General features: G+C 42.0%; 1 protein-coding gene across 1 annotated transcript; it reads right to left on the minus strand.

The window, feature by feature from the left end:
• Positions 1-2,698: 2,698 nt before the first annotated feature.
• LOC139689841 (uncharacterized) lies at positions 2,699-11,642 on the minus strand. The gene is made up of 3 exons (XM_071586934.1): positions 11,554-11,642; positions 6,165-6,491; positions 2,699-4,251 (listed from the first exon to the last, which is right to left on the minus strand). Exons 1-3 carry the CDS (start codon positions 11,557-11,559, stop codon positions 4,012-4,014), a joined length of 573 nt encoding a protein of 190 aa, XP_071443035.1. The 5' UTR covers positions 11,560-11,642; the 3' UTR covers positions 2,699-4,011.
• Positions 11,643-21,204: the final 9,562 nt, after the last annotated feature.

The raw sequence follows: 21,204 nt of genomic DNA on the forward strand, positions 1-21,204 counted from the left end.
ACTGTGTGCATGCTATTACAATAAGTTAAATCGATTGTTCCATCTCCAGGCCAGAGCTTTCATTCCAGATTTTTGTGATATCAGACTGTTTGTCATCTGTGTTCTGTTATAGCATTTTTATTACATACTAGGTACCTTATTCAGTATTTTGGTCATGTTTTGAGTCATTATTTTCTGAGATGTGTCAAATGCATGCCCCATGTGCAATGTGAGGTCTATCAAATGAGCATTAGCATGCACCTGACTAATGGGAAACTCTTATTTAGAGCGTCAGCAAGTTGCAATAGACTATTGACAGGTCTGCCTATCCACAGAGGAGTAGGATCAGCTTTGGTTATATAAGTTCTTGCATGTAATAAATGCTAAAAACATAGGCATTCACATCACTGATGACTTTCAAGAAATTTCTCCAAATCTTAAGTTTATCTAATTTATAACATGCTTTTCATTGTTCATTTTGCATTTTTATTTCTTCTATAATTGTTTAAGTATTTCGAATATCATTCATGGTGTACCATTAAGTTATACTCATGTACAACTTTTAGAAAACTTCATAGCATTCTGATGGCAAGTACTACACAGTTTTTTGCCCCAATCATAATCTGAAAAAATTCAAAATTGCATTAGACAGCCTTTTCTAGTTTTCTGCATGACCATTGGATGTGTCAAATTTTCAAATACCCATGCAGCAAGATGCCCTGGTAATGAGAACACCACAGACAGATTATTTTTAATGCTTGCTCAAGATTGGAAACCTTCTGTGTACTCCCATTCAGCCACCCTTTTCATATATTGTGGTGCTACATTTTTCTCGTAGAAGCAACATTTTTATTTCAAGGAAAGTTTGATAGAAGAAACAGAGTGAAGACACAACACCCCTCATGTAAATGTCATTTATTAGGTCCCTACTTCCTCCATGTCTTTTGCTCTTGTTCTGTTTCATTTGCTTTGTTCAAACAACAGTGACTTTCCTGGGCCCAAAATATTGAGTATAGCAACATTTCTAAACTTTATATGTTTTGTGAAGGAATTATTTGTGTAATTTTTATTTCAATTTTTTTAAATTAATAGCGGAATGAATTTCTGTTTTCTAACAGCAACCCTTTAATATCCATTGTTAACAACTTATTCCCCATTGTAGGTTCCCATTAGGTATGTTCCAAAAGTAGTATGATCTTTTTTGGTCCGGGATAGACGGACCGATGGGCTGAAGTTTCACTGGCTGGGTTAGTTGATAAGGGAGTCTCTGTGAAGGCTGGAGGTCAGTGGCAGTTGGCTCCCAGCCTTTGCAGAGTGTGAGTCATTTGTTTGCAAAACGTCTATAACAGACCTCGTTTTGCTCTGTCACTGGAGCCAGTTATAGGAACAGCGTTGAGCCGTGGAACTTTGCAATTGAAACTTTGAAATTGGGCGAGAGACTGATAACATGTTCGAGGCTTATGTGTGATAACGCCATGAGTAGATCGGGTATTTTGGAGTGGCCCAAGTGGTGTTTGGAGGGTGGAGAAAACTTTGAAGACACTGAACGTTTAGGATGCCCTTCGACCTCAAAAAGTGACAAAAATCTTGCAAGGATGAAGGTTTTGTTGGACAGGGATCGCAGATTATGTGTTCGCATGGTTTCTCATGAACTTGGCATCCCTAAAAGTGTTGTGCATTGACTTGCGACCGAAAATATGGGCATGAGAAAGGTATGTGCGAAGTTGGTGTCCTGCGAGTACTCTCAGACGAACAAAAGGAAACACACTCTCGGATCTCTGCCAAGAACTTCTCGACCACGTGAGTGAGGATCCAAATTTTTGGATAATGCCCCACAAGACTTCTTCCTATTCCCCAGCCTCAAATCCATGCTGAAAGGACGTGACCAGGGTTTAGTGAAAGTGTCACTAGAGGCCGTGACAAGGGAACATAGCAGCTTTCTGGATGCCCTCTTCCAGAAGGCGTAAAAGCCGTGGAAAACCTGCTGGCAGTGGTGTGTGGATGGATGCGCAAGGATGCTACTTCAAAGACTATTTTTGAATGAATGTATCGATTCTGGCAATATTTTTTTTATCGACTCAGTCCTACTACTTTTGGGCCAAACCTTGTACTTTGTACTCCACCTTCAAACATCTCAGTGAAGAAGAATGAGGAATACTTTCAGGCTAGGGTCGATGTAGCCTATTTCTTAGACCATGGGATTATTTCTTAAAAGTCAATTTGAAGTACCTTTAGACTGATTGTACCAAGCAACCACTCCAGTAAACATCCTGATACATTTTCATGCACTTATATTTTGCAGGAAGTGATGTCGAAGTTTTACGTTGAGTTTACGAGTCCTTTTCAAGAAGTTTAAAATGACTCAAGGCTTTGAAAAAAATCCATCAGGGGAGGTGAGAGTGGTGAAATGACCAAACTGGCAATTTCATGGAATGTATTCATCGATGTTCCCACATGATCATCTAGTGCCACAGCATCCTGCCATCTACCTACATTGCGTAAGAATTGCTATTAATTACGCATAATAATGACTTTGAAATTTTATCAACTCCTGTGCATTTGCACTTCAAATAAAACGTTTTTCTCTCTTTCGTAAACCCATGGTCTTGCACTTGGTACAGCTTAAAATCTCATGGCAGCAGTCTTTTGCCTGCTCACCAAACCTCTGGTAACTCACACCTCAGGAAAATTTGAATCAACTCTGAGTAGGCTTTTTATAATTAAAATTTTTATTATCATAGGTAATAGCATGTTGATGACCAGGCTTTTAATGGAAGTTTAAAATGCCTTCACATACTGCTACATAAATTAAATTTTCATCAAATGCAGAGTCAAAAGTGTTCAACACTATACTTAGATATTTAAAAATATTTAATGGGACATAATATAGTATTTTCCATTTTTCAAGTCATATATCTGTCTAAATCATTATTTGCTTGATCAAAGGTGGCGGCACATTGATTTGCCAGTCAAAGATTGTAGCATTCGTGAGGTCTATGAAATCAGTCAGTCAAGTATAAGTAAAGCCTTTAAAGTTCCTTGTTTGTCAAGAAATTCTCCAAATCCTTTAGATGCGTACATTGGTAAGGTAATGAATTGTGGTGGGAACTGGAGTAGGAAGTGCCTCAATGTCGCAAAATTAGTTTGGATGAGGTGTAAGTTGGTCCTCCTTCCTGCTAATCTTCCATTCAAATGTTTGAAGGATCTCATAGAATGACATCTATTAAGTGAACCCTAGTAAGAAGTAAGGTTGAGTGAGTGGGAAACTAGGGTTGGTGGGGGGGTCTCTCAGATATTAGGGCTTTTAAATGATTTGACTAGTTAAAACCTATATGACACAACACAGGCTGCCACTCCTGTCCTTGCAATGTCGGTTGAAATAACGTCCTCACTCAGATTTGGTAAAATGATGTAGTTATTCTAATGGTGTGGTGGAATTAAGATTAATTTTCAGTTGACCGATACTAATCACCATTGAGCTTAGAAATGGTGAGTGTACATTCACACTATCTGTCTTCATTTAAATCCAAAAACTTCGGGCCAACATTTAGGATGAAAAGACGCCATAGGCAAAATGAAAAGATACCATAGAATAAAACTAATTTGATGTGAAGGATCGCATTTAGTAAGGAAATATTAAATTTTGTAAACAAGTTTTATTCTTCCCTACACAAATCTGCTACAACAGAACTTATATGTTACAATAGAGACTAGATGAGCACTGAAGTAAATAAGTTAGATCATATTTGTTCTGAATCACAATTGTTTCACAGCAAAGGTATATGAATGACATGAAGATTTTTACATTTTGATAAAAACGAAAGAATTTCTCAAGGGCTAGATAAATATGAGGATAGCGTGAAAATGAGAAGGCGAAATATGGGAGATCCCTGGAAACATCATATAAGACATGGGCACCTACTCAAAACTTCTGCTTTTGTATTCCTTGTGGTTCAGTCTCTGTGAGCCGCTTAGGTCATTGGGTGGGTCAGTCATTACTGTCAATTGTCTTTGTGCTGGTCGTCAAGGGCGTCATTTCTTCAGAATTTGCACGAAACTGGCGGGCTGGTAAGCGTATAGAGGCGAGCTGAAAGGTGCTGCATCCTGAAGGATGTAGCTGCCAGACACAGGGCCAGCCGGTGCTGCTACCTGGTAGTTCACCCTCTGTAACCGTCCGTCTGGGAGCAGCACGTAGTACACTCCGGCGGGGATGTTGGCCGGCGCCGCTTCGGGCTCTCCGTCTTCGTATTCGGCGTCATTGTCGCGAGACTCCTGCGAAGGAAACGGGGGAAGTTGCATTTCGAAGACCGAGGCGGGGAAAAACTGAATTTATGTTTCGGGAGCATATGTAGAGCATTCAAAATTGAATTGAGATTTGTTTCGGAAGTTAGATCGAATGTTCGATCACGAGTACAACAGCTTTTTTCTTTCTAGAGACAATTATTTTATACCTTCGCGTGAAAATAATATCATTAAGGTTCTGGAAATCGACGCCAAAGAATGAGGAGGCATATGGAGCAGCTACGCCACTAAAAAGAAATTGAGATTCAAATCAACTGGCCAAGGTCCTCGCTTGACATAATGTCCTCACAAAAATTACCCGATATAAGCGAGCTTGAATTCTATCGAAGAAATGACCATACTATCAGAGGAAGGAATGACAAACAATCTTGGAGCCTTTTGAAGTTCTGAAATTTAACCTAAAAACTTACCAATTAAGATCTCACATTCATATCTTCACCATTAGGGGTAAAGTGAATCTGAATACTACTTATTGTAGCCTCAACTTACAACTCATTTAATAACGTGAACAGTGGACTGCATCCCTGGCTGCCTACTTAGTTTAAATCGGAGTGTATCCCGAATTTCAAGAATAGGGTATATAGACCTGGTTACTTGTTAACTCACTTTACGCAATTGATGAATTCTTTTGCGACCATCTTCATCACATTTGTGAATTTATGTTTATATATTGAGAAAAATGTATATTGACGACATTTAATATGGTTGTACCGTTTGTCAAAATAAATAAGGTATAATAATATGCTTGAAATAAACCAAAGAAAAGTGCTTAAATTAAAACCTAGTTAATAATTGGTAGGGTCTATCAAAAGGGGGGATAAATGACCGACACAAGAGAAATTTAGAAAGGACCTTTCAGTTTGAATTCACAATGGAAACCTACATAACTTTAATTGCGACTAGTATAATGGAAACAGTCACGGTTAAGTGACCTTAGGTCGCATAACATAAACTTCACATGGACGCATTGGAAGACCTCTTTCGATTTACGATTACCCCCATTGCATAATGAGGGTGTGAAAGGAATATACTTTCATGATTTTCACTGAGCGTAAGTCAACTGGAGTGCACATAGTGTATGGGAAGTGAAGCCTTTTTGCCTCTAAATGTGTCTATGTTTTCTCTTAGATTTAATCCTTTCAGCGTAATCAATGCAAAATTTAAGCATAGTGTCCTCTCCCCACGACCTTTTCTGCGACTTTCGAATCGTGGACTTCCGATCACGGAGCTTATGCATGCCCGACCCTTGCATCCCCTGCTAGCGAATCGCACGGCCGAGGGTGGTCAACGGCGGAAATTTGTGCACTGCGCATTGAGGAATGTTCCATGCAAATAAACGGAGGCTAGAATTTCAGGCACTATACAATTAAAAATGGGATGGCTAACATGTTCCATGGAAGAGAAAAATAGGCACTAGGCAATGAAAATTGTTTCCTCAATTAATGGCTTGATATGAAATGAAAAATAGTCAAAAGAAAACTTGTAAGGAATCATTGCTTTCGAGTTTTCAAAATCAAAATTATAAGCATATTTGACGTATTTTAAAGTTAGTGAAAGACACTATCATATCAAGCTTTTTTAAATTTGACAGTCAAAATTCCGGTCCCTTGCCATGTACTTCAAAATGTAAAACGATGTCTGCATCAGTTCAAAAGTTCTACATGCGCATTCAAGCGAAGATATGTGAAAACTGACTTCAGAGCGTTGCTTCCTTCAAGACCTTTTCATACCTTTATATTTTGTTAGGCTTTAGAACGATGTTGCTTGTTCAGAAACCAATAAAACCTTTGAATTCTCATCTCGAGAAACACGGGAAATCGCCGTTCACCGGAAGAAATAGGCGGGAAAAGGCAACGAGGACCTTTCGCCCTGAGCTTGCTTACCGCGCCGCTCTCTTCGACTTGCTCCGGCGCTGCCGTCGTGGTGGCCTCTTCCTCATCGGCGACTGCGGTGGTCGTCTCCTCCGCCGGTGCCTCCGCGGTGGTGGCTTCCTCCGGGGCCTCCGTTTCCGGGGCTCCTCCCTCTGCCTCCGGGCCGCCGTACTCTCCGGGAAGGTAGAACGGCTTGGCCGGCCTCCACCCGGACGGCGGGTACGGGGCCTCCGCCGGGGGGGCCTCCTCAAGCCGGGCGCCCCAAACGGGCCGTGACCTCCGCCTCGGGGGCTCGGCCAATGCCAGCGCCACGGCAACCAACAGCAACAGCACCTGGGACTGTGGGGCGGATGTTAGTGCGGCCCTCTTTCGCCCCTTTGGCGGGGCGAGGGACCAAATCCGACCGCTCAGAGCCTGAGACCGCGGCCCTTGGGACCCAGTATGTAATGGATGCGTGGTGGCGTCGGGAATACCTCGTGTGGGCAGGGTCCGCGTTGTGAAGAGCAAACGTTAAACATTCGTTATCCATAACGCGGATAACGATAAACGCGCGTTGTGACTGTCCCCGTTGACCGTTTGCAGAAATTTTCGCATTCCATAGATTACGAGTGAGATTTCATCTACATATTGCTCTCTCGTTCCCCGCACCGCAACCGGCGATATTCCCCTCGGGGCGAAGACAGAGCGTCGCAAAACTAGACGGGACTTGGGCCCATTTCCACAAGACATAATTATGATAATTAGTATTTAATAATGAACATATTTATAATAACGCCCGCATTAGACGCTCAGGACATGTGACAGAGGTGTTGGTTTCTGATTGAACATGATCGGCCAAACAAATACTTAGTTTCCAGCGCAATTAGATTAAAAAAAACCGCGTTAAGAAAATGCATTGCCGAGAACATAAAACCCAAAGAATTTAATTGTAATTACTAATTGATGATTAGTCTCATATGCCCACTAAGATTTAAGAATGATGTGACTATCTCGTAAGTGTTCCAGAGGATAAAAAAGAAAACGTGAGAATGAGGGAAGTCGGAAGATTTCTAGGGAAGACGGCGAATTTCGGAAGTGTTGGAAAACCAGTTTGGTGCCTGGGAGAAGGTCCAGAAACCAATTCCTTTCGACTTCAAGTTTTTGTTTTGAGTCGTGAGGGTGTTTACACCTACTTCAATACGAAATCGGTCACATTTCACGTACTATATGCAGAATAGACATTGGCTAAATGGCTGGGATTTGTGTGGAAGGCGAAACGCGACGCCTGACGACATCCTGACGCCGTACATTGCAATGAAACATGTTTACGCTACTTATGCTTTCATTTCCCTTCATTCGGTCCATCTCATCCACTCTTTTCATTCTTTACCTCACTTATAACCAACATTCTTCCCTCTTATGTCACACTGTTCAACGTTGCATTGCGAATCGATATGTGCTGTATCCACTATTCTGACATTAGGATTTCTCCCAATAACCTTCTCTCTCTTTTTTTATTGTTATTTTGTATTTTTAGTGCAAGCTACCGCTAGGGTGTGTGGCGGGGGGGTTAATACACACCAGACTAATTTTTACCCGAATATTTTTACCCCTACCCCTAATGTTATTCTGAGCCCTCATCGTTCGTGGAGAAAATTACGCCTTAAGTCTATCTATTCTAATTTCAATCTCCATCGAATTTCATTGCCATGATCTCACCTACCGTAGTGCGATGGGGCTAATAAAACATTTTCAGCATTACGACTAAAGAGACGTCCTTCCAATTAATGCAATAGATTTAATCTGTAATTTAACCTTCGCTCCATTGAGTGATTCCCAGCCTAGCTGCTCTAGTATTTTGGATATGCTACGAAGTTTATCATCCCCTCTCCTCTGTGACACTTCGTCATTTATTTTCATTTCCATTCCTTTTTCCGCCTCTTCCCCGCGCCGAGATCTCATAACTTCAATCGACCACCTGCGTTCATCTTCACTTAGCCTTAACGACCAAACTTCGGAACCGTGAAGCAATACACTTCGTGCCCGAGCTTCCACTATTCATGAATTTCCTTTGCGTAAAGGCAGAAAAAAATCATCGACAGGTCGGAATAAACACCCAGATGCTGAAAATATTCCTATCACACAGGTCAGTCGAGGACGATTTGCACTATATTTGGAAATAAGTATTCTTCAGCAGTCACCTAGTAATATCGGTCTGTTTTAAATTTACCATGAAGCAAATAGGCAAAGGAGCCGTCATATCCCACGTGTACCCGGATAGGATTTGTTTATTGCCGTCGAGAATTGTGATATGTTAAAGTAATTAAAAATCCGATGGGTGGTCAAATGGAATAAATTTGGGCGCTGTAAATCCAACGAACAAATCGTATCGGTGGAAAACCGATTTCGGATTCCGGATCTTAAAGAGTTATAGATAGTAGTACAGTAGAAGTTACTTCAGGTGTTCCCCAGGGAATTGTTATTGGACCTCTTGTATTCCTACTTTATGTTAACGACATTGACTCCGTAGTTACCATTAAGATACGTTTATTTGCCGACGATGCAGTTGTTTACCGTGATACCTGTGATCCTGAGGACACAGAGACTTTATCAAATTACCTAAATGCTATACAATGCTGGTGCGACAAAATGTCGATTGGAATTAAAATTTAAAAAATTTCGTAGTAATAAATTTTTAGAAAAACACCAATTCCTTCCCGAACGCCTACTGCATTGGGAACACCGAAATGGAATGTGTAGATTCACTTAACACACTAGGCGTTCCCCTCACTCACGATCTCCCTCCTCGGTGAAACACATGTGGGGATTATGTGGACAAGCCAGCAAAAAAATTGGATTCATTAGAAGAGTTCTTGGTAAATGTGATGAAAAGGTCAAAGAGAAATGTTACCTGTCGTTGGTAAGACCTCATTTAGAATACGCTGCAAGTGTATACAGGATCCTCACGAAGTTGGGTTGATTGCCGAATTGAATCGCGTGCAGCTTAGAGGAGCTAGATTGGTAAAACGTTGCTATGATAAACTTAGTGGCGTATCCAAAATATTAGAGGATCTAGGCTGGGAGTCAGACATGGAGGGAAGGTTAAATTAAAGATTATATCCCTTGCACATAAATTGGAAGGATGTCTGTTAAGCAGTGATGTCGAAAATGTACTATTACTCCCATGGTACTAATGTAGGAGAGATCATGTGAAACAAATCAGGGAGATTAAACGTTGAAAAGGCATATATATATATATATATATATATATATATATATATATATATATATACACACACACATATATAATATCATAAGTAAATAAATATATATACAATACATATATACTATACATAGATACTATATATATACTATATTATTATTAGATAATCTAGTGGTTAAGGTAGGTTTTTGGATGGACATAATTACTAATTAAATAATTTGTGACCCCTAGCAAAACACAACATCCTACTTTACATCAGGTCCCTCTTCAGCTCTGAGTACTTCCTTCCTCCCTTCATCCCGTCCAACATCCCTATCCTATTCCTTCCCTTTCCTCGTTTGCCAAACATTCTCCCCTCAATTACAGTCTTCAACATCCCGCTGCCGGTCAATACCCCCTTCAGCCACTTTTTCTGCCTCCATAGGATTGCTGCCAACAAACCCCTCTCTTCGCCCACAATACCAAGTACTTCCTCAATTTGTTTTCTTCTCTGTCCATTTCACCTTCTCCATTCTTCTCCACACCCACATTTCAAAAGCCTCCAGTCTACGCCTATCCTCCTGCTTCAAAGACCACGTTTCCGCGCCATACATAGCTACGCTCCATATCAAAGCTTTTACGAGTGTTTTCTTAGCATCCTTACTCAACGTCCCCGTCATCAACTCCCTCCTCCTTGTGAAAGCCTCTTTGCCTAGCGCAATTCTTCTCCTTACGTTCCTACTACTTTGACCGTGTTGGTCCAAAACACTACCGAGATACGTAAACTGTTCTACCTGCTCTAGTTTTTGTCCTCCTATTTTAATGTTTAGCTTACCCTTTTCCTTTCTAGAAAATCGCATAATCTTTGTTTTATTAATATTGATTCTCATCCCATACCTGTCGCACTGAATTTCCCATTCACTCAGCAATGCTTGCAACCCCTTGGCTGGCCGACAAACTAAAGCTTGGTCATCAGCAAACCTAACTGATTTTACGAATAACCCACCCAATTTCATTCCTACCTCCAGTTCTTCCCATGCCTCTTTAACCATTTCCTCTGCATACAGGTCGAACAGCAACGGTGATAATGGGCAACCCTGCCTTACACCTCTTCCTAACACTGTCCAACCGTACTCCCCGTTCCCCACTCGCACCTGAGCAGTCTGAGACATGTACAGGTTGCGGATTAGCCTCCTGTCCCTCCAATATATTCCTATTTTCTTCAATATAATCATTAGTTTTTCCCAATTCATTCTATCAAACGCTTTTTCGAAATCTACGAAGCAGGCTACTACCTCCTGGTTGTGTTCTAAATTCCTCTCGATTAATAATCTCAATACTGTAATGGCATCACGCGTACCTCTCCCCTTCCTAAACCCAAACTGATCATCCCCTAAGTAATCATTTGCCCTACTCTCTATCCTTTTGCTTATGATCCTGAGATATATACTATGTATATAAATATATATATATATATATATATATATATATACATATATATATATATATATATATATATATATATATATATATATATATATATAAACCATAAACACAGTAATCAAGCCGAAGGTCGGTTTGGTAGGTGATGGTAGAGTTCACCCAGTACTAAGCCCTATACGGCGTGTGAATTTTCACATATCAAGGTAGGGGGCCAGTTCCTATCCCTGTGCCGGTTATGGTTTCCCAGGAAGATCTGGTACCCGAAAAATCACATAGCTTGGGTAGAGCTGCAGGTGCCCAGAGTGCCTTGCCCGGGAATCGAACCCGGGACTCTCCGGTCAGTAGTCCAACGCTCGCTCTACCCCCTGGACTAACGCGACTCTATTTATATAAATAAATAAATAAACAAATATATATATATATATATATATATATATACACACACGACATAATTTTTGCCTCGAATGATAAGGGATCAGAATAATTTTGTCCGACCGCGGTAGGGGTAAATATATTCGGGTCAAAATTATTCTGGTATGTATTCACCCCCTGCCACACACCCTAGCGGTTGCTTGCAGGGTATATAAATAAATAAATAAAAAGATCCTTTTCGTAGAGGTAAGATGCTGTTGTTGTAGGTTAGAGTGTGAATTAAACTATTGATTATGACGTAGAATGGAGTACTCGCAGCAAAATTCGCGTCAGAATTTGCCCAATCCGATGGAAGCGGCCCGCAAATTCTCTCGTGCGTCGCAGGCGCTGGGAGGGAGGGCTCACCTTCATCGTGGACTCCTTGGCAGGATTCTCTCTCTCGTAAGCGCGCACACACGGGGGTGTTGTTCCACTCGGTGGGGGTTCTAGACTGGTGAGTGAGAGAGGCGCCCGGCGTTTTATACCCCGACCGGAACGGCGAAAGAGGAGGCGATCGGCATTGGCCCCGCATTGTCTTCTTCCATAGGGAGTGGACGCGTGCCTCCAATGGCGTCCTTCCACGAGAGGAGCGGGGGTGGATGGGCACGTGCGGTGATCGGTATGCACACCCCCCGACGCGAGGAAATACCTCCCCTCCCCTCCCTGCGATCAATCAATCAATCACTCTCGCCTCCCCCGCGATCCCAGTGACTCATTCTCGTCTCCCCGGCCTTCAACAGGGTCGCCGAGGAGAGGGGTTGGAGACAGGCAGTGAAGAGCCCGAAAGGCTGGGACGGGGTGATATTATGTCGGGACGAAATATAATTCCTGGGACATGGTCCATTTTGCCGGTTTGCGCATAATTTTATTTATTTCTCCGGGAAAAATAGATTAATTGTTTGTATTTCATGTACATTCGGGACGGGGAGGAACTTTCAAGGAGACAGAAAAAATCGTAGAGTTATTAATTTTTTTATAGACAGCTTTTCCAAGGCTTGTGACGATTTGGAATGTGCGGGAAAGAAAAATGGCCCCGAAGAATCTTCAGGGATCGGGACGGTACGGTGGCTAGCGTACTGGCTCTCCCACCACTTCAGAGGACTTGGGTTCGAATCTCGGAGACGGCAGATTTTATTCAGTGGTATCCCAATCCCTACTTGAGGTGCTTCAAGGAGGGCACTTCGAGTGAGCGCACCGTCCGTCGGATGGGACGTTGAATTGTGGATCTGTTGGCGCCTTTCGTGACGCCGGGTTTCCCTCCACCCTACCTCCTTTCCTATTAATCTCCAATGGCACAAATGACTTCAGCCGTCGGTCGCCTCCCTTAATGACCACTCGTTGTACTACGAAGAATATGCAGGCGCCTATGTGGAGGGTGAGGGTGCTCTCGGGCGGGGAGGAAATGTTGGGGGCGAGGAAATTGTAACTGCTCTAGACGGAGCTGGAGTTCTTTGGGAAAAATACTAGTTGTCGGGACGAACATTCGCTCCAAGGCCTGCTGCATCCACATGTCTTGACTAGTCGTCGACGCGGATCGCCCTCGCTGACGGTAGGCCAGAGATCCGTTGGGCCGAGGAGCCCCGGGTTCAACTCCAGCTGATGCTCCCGGAAACTCCCTCAATGCAACTTCAGCTCCGCATGTCGTCTTGGAGACCCATGCTAGCGTCTTCGGAAAAGAAACGACCGCCGTTGCGTGAATTTCCAAGATGCCGAGGAAGAAATGAATTCATCTTGGAGATAGAATGGAAGTCGCCACACTTGGGTTTATACTCCTCGAGTGCCACGTGATAAGAGGGCGGTTTTTGTCAAGATTCCGGGCAGATTATATATTTTGAAGAAACGCATTTCAAGACGCTGAGCAACTTAGGGACTACGAGAGTCAGTTTAATGACATTCATTGCAAATCGTTATAAATAATTATCCCTGAGCATTCGTATTATAACTTAGTGAAATAAATAAAAAGATGGGACTAAGTACATGGTGTGAGAATGTAACAACCTTATTGGTCAATTAACACGTTAAACAATGGATGCTTGTAGGTGTGCGTTTTTTGAGGTCGTTTAAAGGGAATCCTTGGGCTTGATCGGGTGACTACGAACGACTTTTGAAATCAGCACATCCAATGATCAGGGCAGTGATGATAATGTTTTGAAGATATGTATGTGATTTTTGGTGAATAAAGAATAAGTTGAAGAGCTATGAAAGTTCTTCATTGAGAAAGAGAGGGTGAGGGATGTAGCTCTTAGAGTCAGATTTGACTGCAATAAAAACTCCTCGGTTTTGGATTTTTGCAGGGTTCAAGGGTGATGTTGCCTCTAGAAAAGTGGTTAGTCTTGGACCATTACTCGGGTTGCATATGGTCGTCAGCGGTAGTCTGTCTCAGCCGCGGGAATATGACAACTTCACTTTCGCTTTTAGGGATGCTAAAAGTACGGGGCATATTTGTAAAGTAAGAGCCTTTTTTTATATTCAAATATTCGTGGGTCAGAACAAAGGATTCCTCGGATGCAGAGAAATCTTGTTTTCGAAGCCACTGAAGTTATTGTTTTGATAGTTGCCGTTTGTCTGTTGGTGAATGAAGATGTCAATGTCCGCGAAAATCGTTGCTCCCGCCAGATGCGAAGTGGGTGCTTTGATTAGATATTTGTGAGCAAAAGGATCCATCAGCTGCCCAAATTCATCGGGAGATGCGAGTAGTCTACGGACTAGAGTCATGAGTGAAGGAAAGGTTAGAAAATGGTGTTGAGACTTCTAAAATGGCCCCAAAAATGTGCTCCAAACGTGTAACAATAGTACTTGGACAAGACATTTAAATTACGAATGAAATTGTAACAATAAACTCAATAAAATTGAAGTCATTTACTTCCGTCGGGCGTGATGTTTCTCTCCTTATTAACTCAAGTCTCTTCCACTTAAACTTATGCATACACGTATTTGTCGCGCTGTTTTGCCTTTTGAAATTCCCCGTATTAAGTATAGCTGACAACCATTGCACTTTTTATGTTGATTTTATATTTCCGACTAACTTAATTACAATGCCGGATATTCCATGATTGGCCTGACCAATGCTTTAATTTCGTATTCTTCTTGTCACAATGTTCACGTGACCAAGTGCAATGCTTTTGTATACCCTCGTTAAGATGCATCATGCTTGCCATCTCTTCACTTGTAAATCCTTACTTAAACTCTCAAACCCGAATGTTTACCGTTTCTTCATTCCTACGAAATAGTTCCCATGGGTCGAATGTCGGCAATCTACAACACCCTTCACTCTACAGAACTTGACCAGTTGGGCTTGATTCAGGTTTATTCACATTGCATTACTTTTCGCTTAATTTGCAAAAACCCTCAACTCTGCCGAGGGTTTTTGCGTTCGGGAGGGCATTGCTCTTTTTCCAAAAATTCATCACCACGCGCTTTTTTAAGTTTAATTATAAATTCCGAGTGTCAAGGGTCAAGGTGGTCGAGGAATACCCCCAGTGGAGTCATTCTCGACATGTGCCCTGCTCTTGAAATGTTCTCCACTGAGAATCCCCATTTAAGGGATGGCACTAAAAAAATCCTGCCAGCTCCGGCATTCGAGCCCGCGACCTCAGGGTGGGAGGGCTGAACATGAATATCCACCCAATGCCGATCCTCACTTTGGGGGAAAGGATAACATCAAAGGACAAAGGAATTAACACTGCCACTTGGTCCCTGTCCAACCGAAAAAAAATAAAACTAAAAAAATTATGTTAACTAAAAAAACGTTCATGTCCATCGTAGCTTTTAATGATTATTGACTGAGAGTATTTCGAGGACTTTAAATTGCTTGTTTCGATCCGATAGGAACGAATCTATCCAATTTAACACATTTCCATCAACACCAATTTCTCCTTTTATGAGAACATTGCAGTTCAACAGATAAAACATATTTGATAAATGTACGAACACTGGCATTTATGTGCCATTTTCAAGGCCATCCTTTAATATATTTTTTAAACTTGTTATTTCACGGATGTAATTTGAATGAATCAAAAAATGCTTTGCCTACCAAATTAATAATTCAAGAAATATTGATGGATGCCTCTTAAACATTTAGTTTGAGTTTTTAAACGAAATAATACGAGGGTCATCCGGAAAGTAGTACCCGTTCGTGAAATAAAGACACAAAAGTAAATATTAACAAACATAAAAAAATTTATTTGAAAGAGGATACTTTAAACTACTTCTCAACATAATCTCCAAGCAAATTAAGGCATTTGTCATAACGTGTGACAAGTTTCTGTATTCCTGCTGCATAGTCCTTCGCCGCCAGCTCATTGAGATACGCGAGGGACCCATCTTGCACAAATTTTTGCATAATGCAGATGGTGTTTAACAATTTCATGAACAATTGTTCGAGAAACATTGGGAAAATGCTCACAGATGTCATCAATTGTGACGCGCCGATCGTTCCTCACGAATTCGTCAACTGAGCTCACCAGTTGGTCTGTAATGACAGACGGTCTCTCCGAACGCTCATCGTCGTGTGTGTTCCCCCTCCCCATGTTGAAGTTGCGACACCACCGCCGAACAGACGACTCGTCCATTACATTGTCTCCATACACCTCCTTTAATTGGCGATGAATATCACATGGGCGAACGCTTCTTGCATTGAGGAATTTAATCACTGCCCTCACTTCACAACTGGCGGCGTTCTCAATTTTTTTAAACATTGTAAACAATCACAGAAACAACACAGGCAATGCTAGCGTCACGCAACTTGGCTCAGAGAAGGCAGACAAGCCACTGAAGCTATCTGACCTCGTCCAGCGGCTACTCGCGTCTTCAGCACTTCATGCGGCACGAACGGGTACTACTTTCCGGATGACCCTCGTATAATATATTGAAGTCAAACTCCATCGAAGAAATTTCCTTCAAAACTCCATAAAATTATGTGAAATTTTAATAAGGCAAAACATTAAATGTAAATTTTTTCCTAGGAATTGAGAGTTTTTGCTTGGATAAAGAGAAAAGGTAATTGCGCTTTCTCCATGCCCCAAATAACCGCTGAATAAAACACGCGGTAATGTATCGCTCAAAAAAACTAAGTGTAAGGAAGCATTTTTTTTATAATTTAGGAGCAATTATTTATTTCTTACGACATTATCATGAAAAGAGGAAACTTTGGATTTGTATAACCACGGAGGCATTCAGTCGGAGGGTGGAGATGCTGTCACCACTTACTATATGAATCATTTACCATCACATTTAAGTTGTGTGTCATATTAAGATTACCCCTGCCACACGCCCTTATGACGGCTTGCGGGGTAAGATATTAAAGGTATGCGATCATTTCGATTATCTCTATAAATGAACTCTGCTAATTAAGTTTCGAACGATAATTCATTAACAATTTTTACTTTATGCTATTTTTGGCCCATAATATAATAATAAATAATAAATCGGTCACAAATAGAAGTCGCAATCGCGGGAGCCATGAACTTCATCCAACTCGGCTTTGATCACTGTCGGGGTTAAACCTTTTCAATAGAAATTTTTAATCGCCCCACGAAACTCATTATTCTCCATCTTTGTTAACAAAACAAAAGTTTGTTGCTTCAATGGACTATGAAAATGAAGGGCGTGATGGATACATCTGAAACTATAATGGCAGTTGAGTGAGAGATGAGGCTTACTAAAATCAAACTTTTTCCGATACTACGAGCGCCATATTTTGCGTTTTTTAATGCATTATTGAAGAACCCGCGTTTGTTACTTTTATTATGTACACTCTTTTTGAACGCTCCATTTTTACAACTGGATAATTGAAAACTTACCCGTAGTTAAAGGTCCGTTCAAAAGTTCCTTTCGCAGTCTTGGAGAGAAATACCCACTCATTTCATAATTCGTTCTTTTATAATGAATGGCATGAATAAAATTCTCCGGAGAACACCTATGAAGTTTTGTGATCGTGTTGGCGACAGAAGCACTATTTAATATATGGACCTAAAATGCTGTCCAAAGCGTGAAAACAGCATTTTTTTATTTCTTTTTGTTAATTTAAGGATCATACAAGTGATTCTAATTGTAAATACGTGTTAATTTGTGGAATTAACTTCATATTCTTGGGCTTTAACATTTTACTGACCGAATCCAGGACGTCTTTCGATAAGCTTTCTTTGTTGGAACAAAAACATGCTATGTCACTGCCTCAGGACTACATAAGTTAATTTGTCTTCATTATTTAAAGGAGTAGTACGAAGGATAGCATCATTAATTTGGAATGCGTTGAGTGCACTTAATATACGTGGGATATTACCATCTATGATTGATTCTCTTCGTCCACGAATACAGAAAGGAAAACCTAAAAACAAATAACATACGATGCCTTGCGATTACAGCCCCGCGTTACTTCTGGCTTAACCAGCTCTGCGCCCACTTTCATTCCAGAATCCTGCTATTCATTTCTTGACATTTCCTCGGTTTGTATGTGTAAATGCACGGGTGGCAACGAAGAATGATACCAACTCGCCCATGACGGCCCGTTCCGATTCTTTGCTCAGTACCCTGCACATTAAGGGTTTGCATGGGTCGCCGAACTCTCCAATACACACATGCACTCCCACGCTCCGCAAGACTATCCTCAAGCAGGTTTCCTCTTCTCTCTTGGACTCCTCGTCATTCACAGTGAAAACCGACACCTTTACATAATATCCCGCAAGCCACCGCAGGGGCGTATGGCGGGGGGTATTAGGTCACTACCCATAAAAGAGAATAAAACCACATGCAATACCAAAAAATTCATGTAAATCTAAATCCACAGGGGTGTATTTATTCATGAGGAAACCTTTTCAGTTTACACGCATGCAAATACATATACTATTAACTAACATGCACATACGAATGTAAGAAAAATCTTTCCAATAGCGTGCAAATTTGTGTACTCAAGTCAAGAAAGACTAGTTGTTTGCTATGCGAAAAAGGGAATAAAAATGAACCACAACGACAGGCGCCCACCGTAAGAAGACAGCTCACGCAGAATTGCAAAGTGTGAGGGGGAAAGTCCACCACCACATGGGCATGCAGCAAAGAGTAGTGATAGACGGAATTAGCTCAAATGCAGTAGAAGTTACTTCGGGTGTTCCCCAGAGAAGTGTTATCGGACCTCTTTTATTTCTACTTTACGTTGACGACAGTCGTAGTCACTCGTAAGATAAGTTTATTTGCCCATGATGCATTGGTTCATCGTGATATCCGTGATCCTGAGCACTTAGCGGCTTTGTCAGATGACCTGAATGATATACAATGCTGGCGAAGCTCTTTTCAATCAGAATTAAACTTAAAAAAGTGCGTAGTTCCCTCCCGAACGCCTACCACACTGGAAACACCTTGACAGTGAAGGAGTCGACCTTGACCGGCAGCACAATTGCGAAGGGTGTGATTTCGGAGCACCGTTACGATTCCCTGGCTCTATAACTAAGAGGGTTAAGTTTAGAAACTCCTTTTAGGATGACTTACCTTCTAACCTTCGGTCAATCGGTGATTCTACCGGGAGCAGTCATCATTTCTCTGGCAAACGCAGTCATCGGTGTACGCTAGCCCTACTCCACGGCAAGGTTGTAGTCATTGGAGAGAATTGCTATTGTAGGCCTTCACATGCTTTTGCGTAGGTTATACTAGTATGAGAAATCACATCAAAGATTTCAATACATTGCCACTTTCCGAATACATTCGTGGTACCTTCAGAATTGGTTTATCGCGAGATATGAATATTGTGTAAGTTCTAGTCAATGACAAAATACGAACCCTGAATTTCATCAAACAATCGAAATCCTCGTTCTAAGTTTTCATGACCAACGGAGAGCGATTCTAAATGGATATTTAGTTATTAATTAATGCCAGTGCGAGGGAATTGTTGCGCTAAAAATATTACCACTATTCTTTCATGAAATCCTTAATTGTCTAATTACTCAATATTCTGCGCTACTCATGGGTTATTCTTGCTTCAAAATTTCCTTCCAGCGATAAAACAGCAGTCGAGAACACTGATTGTGGAAGGGAAAGTTGTCTCTCAAATGTTGTCCTCTTCAAATGACACAGAATGTCTGTGGCGCGCCGACCGGGGGAGGCGGACGTGAATATTCAGCCGCCAAGGTAAGAGGGCTGCATTAGCGTATTAATTAATAAATCCCTGCTTTAAAAACCTGTCGAGCGAATCCCGACGGTTGTTTTAAAAGTAATAACCGCCATAATGTTCTAAACACAATTCATTAGCTCGAGTATTTTCAACATGTCATGTCGATGTTAATGAGCTGAGCGCTTTGAATATCCTGAGAATGGACGTGACACGTTGAAATGGGTCACTCGCAAATAAGATTCGTGCTTGAAATAAATTTCGTGGAACCTTTTCGATTCATATGCCAACGACATTCGCCGAGCATGAAAGGGAATCGACGGACTTGGTCGGACGTGCGCGAACGACGCGACGCGACGAAAATTGAAACCCATTGTCATGTCGTCGTCGCATCGTCATCCATTTGACTTCTCCTGATTGGCCATTCGCGCCGCACGCTTGCGTGAGAGGGTGTTCCATTGCTGCGGAGGGCGTTTGTCTTCTTCCACTGCACCTGGAAGAAGGGGCCGTCGAGCACGTCTCCGGGCGCCGGGCGGCGCCAGTGTGCGACTCCGGCGCCGCCGGCAAACGCGCGACGCCTGCGCAATGCATCGCGGCCCGATCACGTGGCATCCAGAGGTCAAGGGATTGCCGCAGCAGGAGTGGAGTGGTGGTGTGATAATGGGCGGCATTTCCCTTGTAGTTCGCGCCGCCACCGCGCCTCACTCGCGCGGAACAATATCGTACCTCTGTTTCGCCCTCTTCTATTTCTCTGAGAAAAACATTTCTGTTTTATGCAGAGACACTCAGTGCCAATGGTAATACATTTTTCGTGAGGTAATATAAATTTAAGTATGAGCCACTGTACCCCCGATAGGAGTAATACACGTGATTTGTATAAAATGTATCAGGAAAAGTTAAAAAAATAGATTTATTTCAAGATATTACTAAAATGCCTCTCAAAATTCTTCAATGCACATCACCCTGGTGCGTCGACACGCTTTTGCCCTTTCGGCTTTTCCACGACTTGAAGGCTCCCTGGTAGGCGAAAGGCCCTCAAGGGTACGCGTGCAAACTTATTTGACGGCACTTACGGTTCCATGGTGGTTTCCTTTGAGGGAGGATTTCACTTTTATAGGAAATAGTCTGCTGGCGCCAAGTTGGGAATGTAAGCAGGTTGGGGAATCGTCGCGATGAGGTTTTTCGTCAGATAGTCGGTCTTCGCAAGCAGACACGCGACTCTGCTCTTAGTCGTCCGTCAAGAACTTTTAATGATTCCTAAAGGTCCCTAAAACACGGAGTTAGATCGTTCTCTTGATGTTTTCATATACCCTGCAAGCCACCACGAAGGTGTGTGGCAGGGGGTGAATACACACCAGATTAAGTTTGACCGGAATATGACCCTATCGCGGTCGGACAATGCTGTTATGATAGGATTTATTAGAAGAGCACTGCGTAAATTTGATGAAAATGTCAAAGAGAAATGCTATCTGTCGCTGGTTAGGCCTCATTTATAGAATATGCTCCAAGTATATGGGATCCTCACGAATTTGGGTTGATTGCCGAGTTGGATCGCGTACAGCGTAGAGGAGCTGTATTTGTAAAACGTTGTTTTGATACACTCTGTGGCGTATCCAAAATATTAGAGCAGCTAGACTGGGGGTCACTTACGCCGCGAAGGCCAAATTACAGATTGAAGTTCTTGCATGAATTGGAGGGACATCTCTTTAGCGATGATATTCAAAATGTATTATTACCCCCAACGCACTGCGGAAGGAGAGTTCATGTCAATAAAATTAGAGAGACATTAAGTGTAGAACAGATTCGTTTAAGATGCCATTTTTTCCACGAAAGAACCGGAACCATAATGCGATTCTCCGATCGCGGTAGGGTCATGTTCAGCTCAAAACTAATCTGGAGTGTATTCACCCCCTGCCACA

The sequence above is a fragment of the Hetaerina americana genome, unplaced genomic scaffold, assembly GCF_022747635.1.
Source record: "Hetaerina americana unplaced genomic scaffold, ioHetAmer1.1.p SCAF_28, whole genome shotgun sequence".
NCBI classification, from domain to species: Eukaryota; Metazoa; Arthropoda; class Insecta; order Odonata; family Calopterygidae; genus Hetaerina; species Hetaerina americana.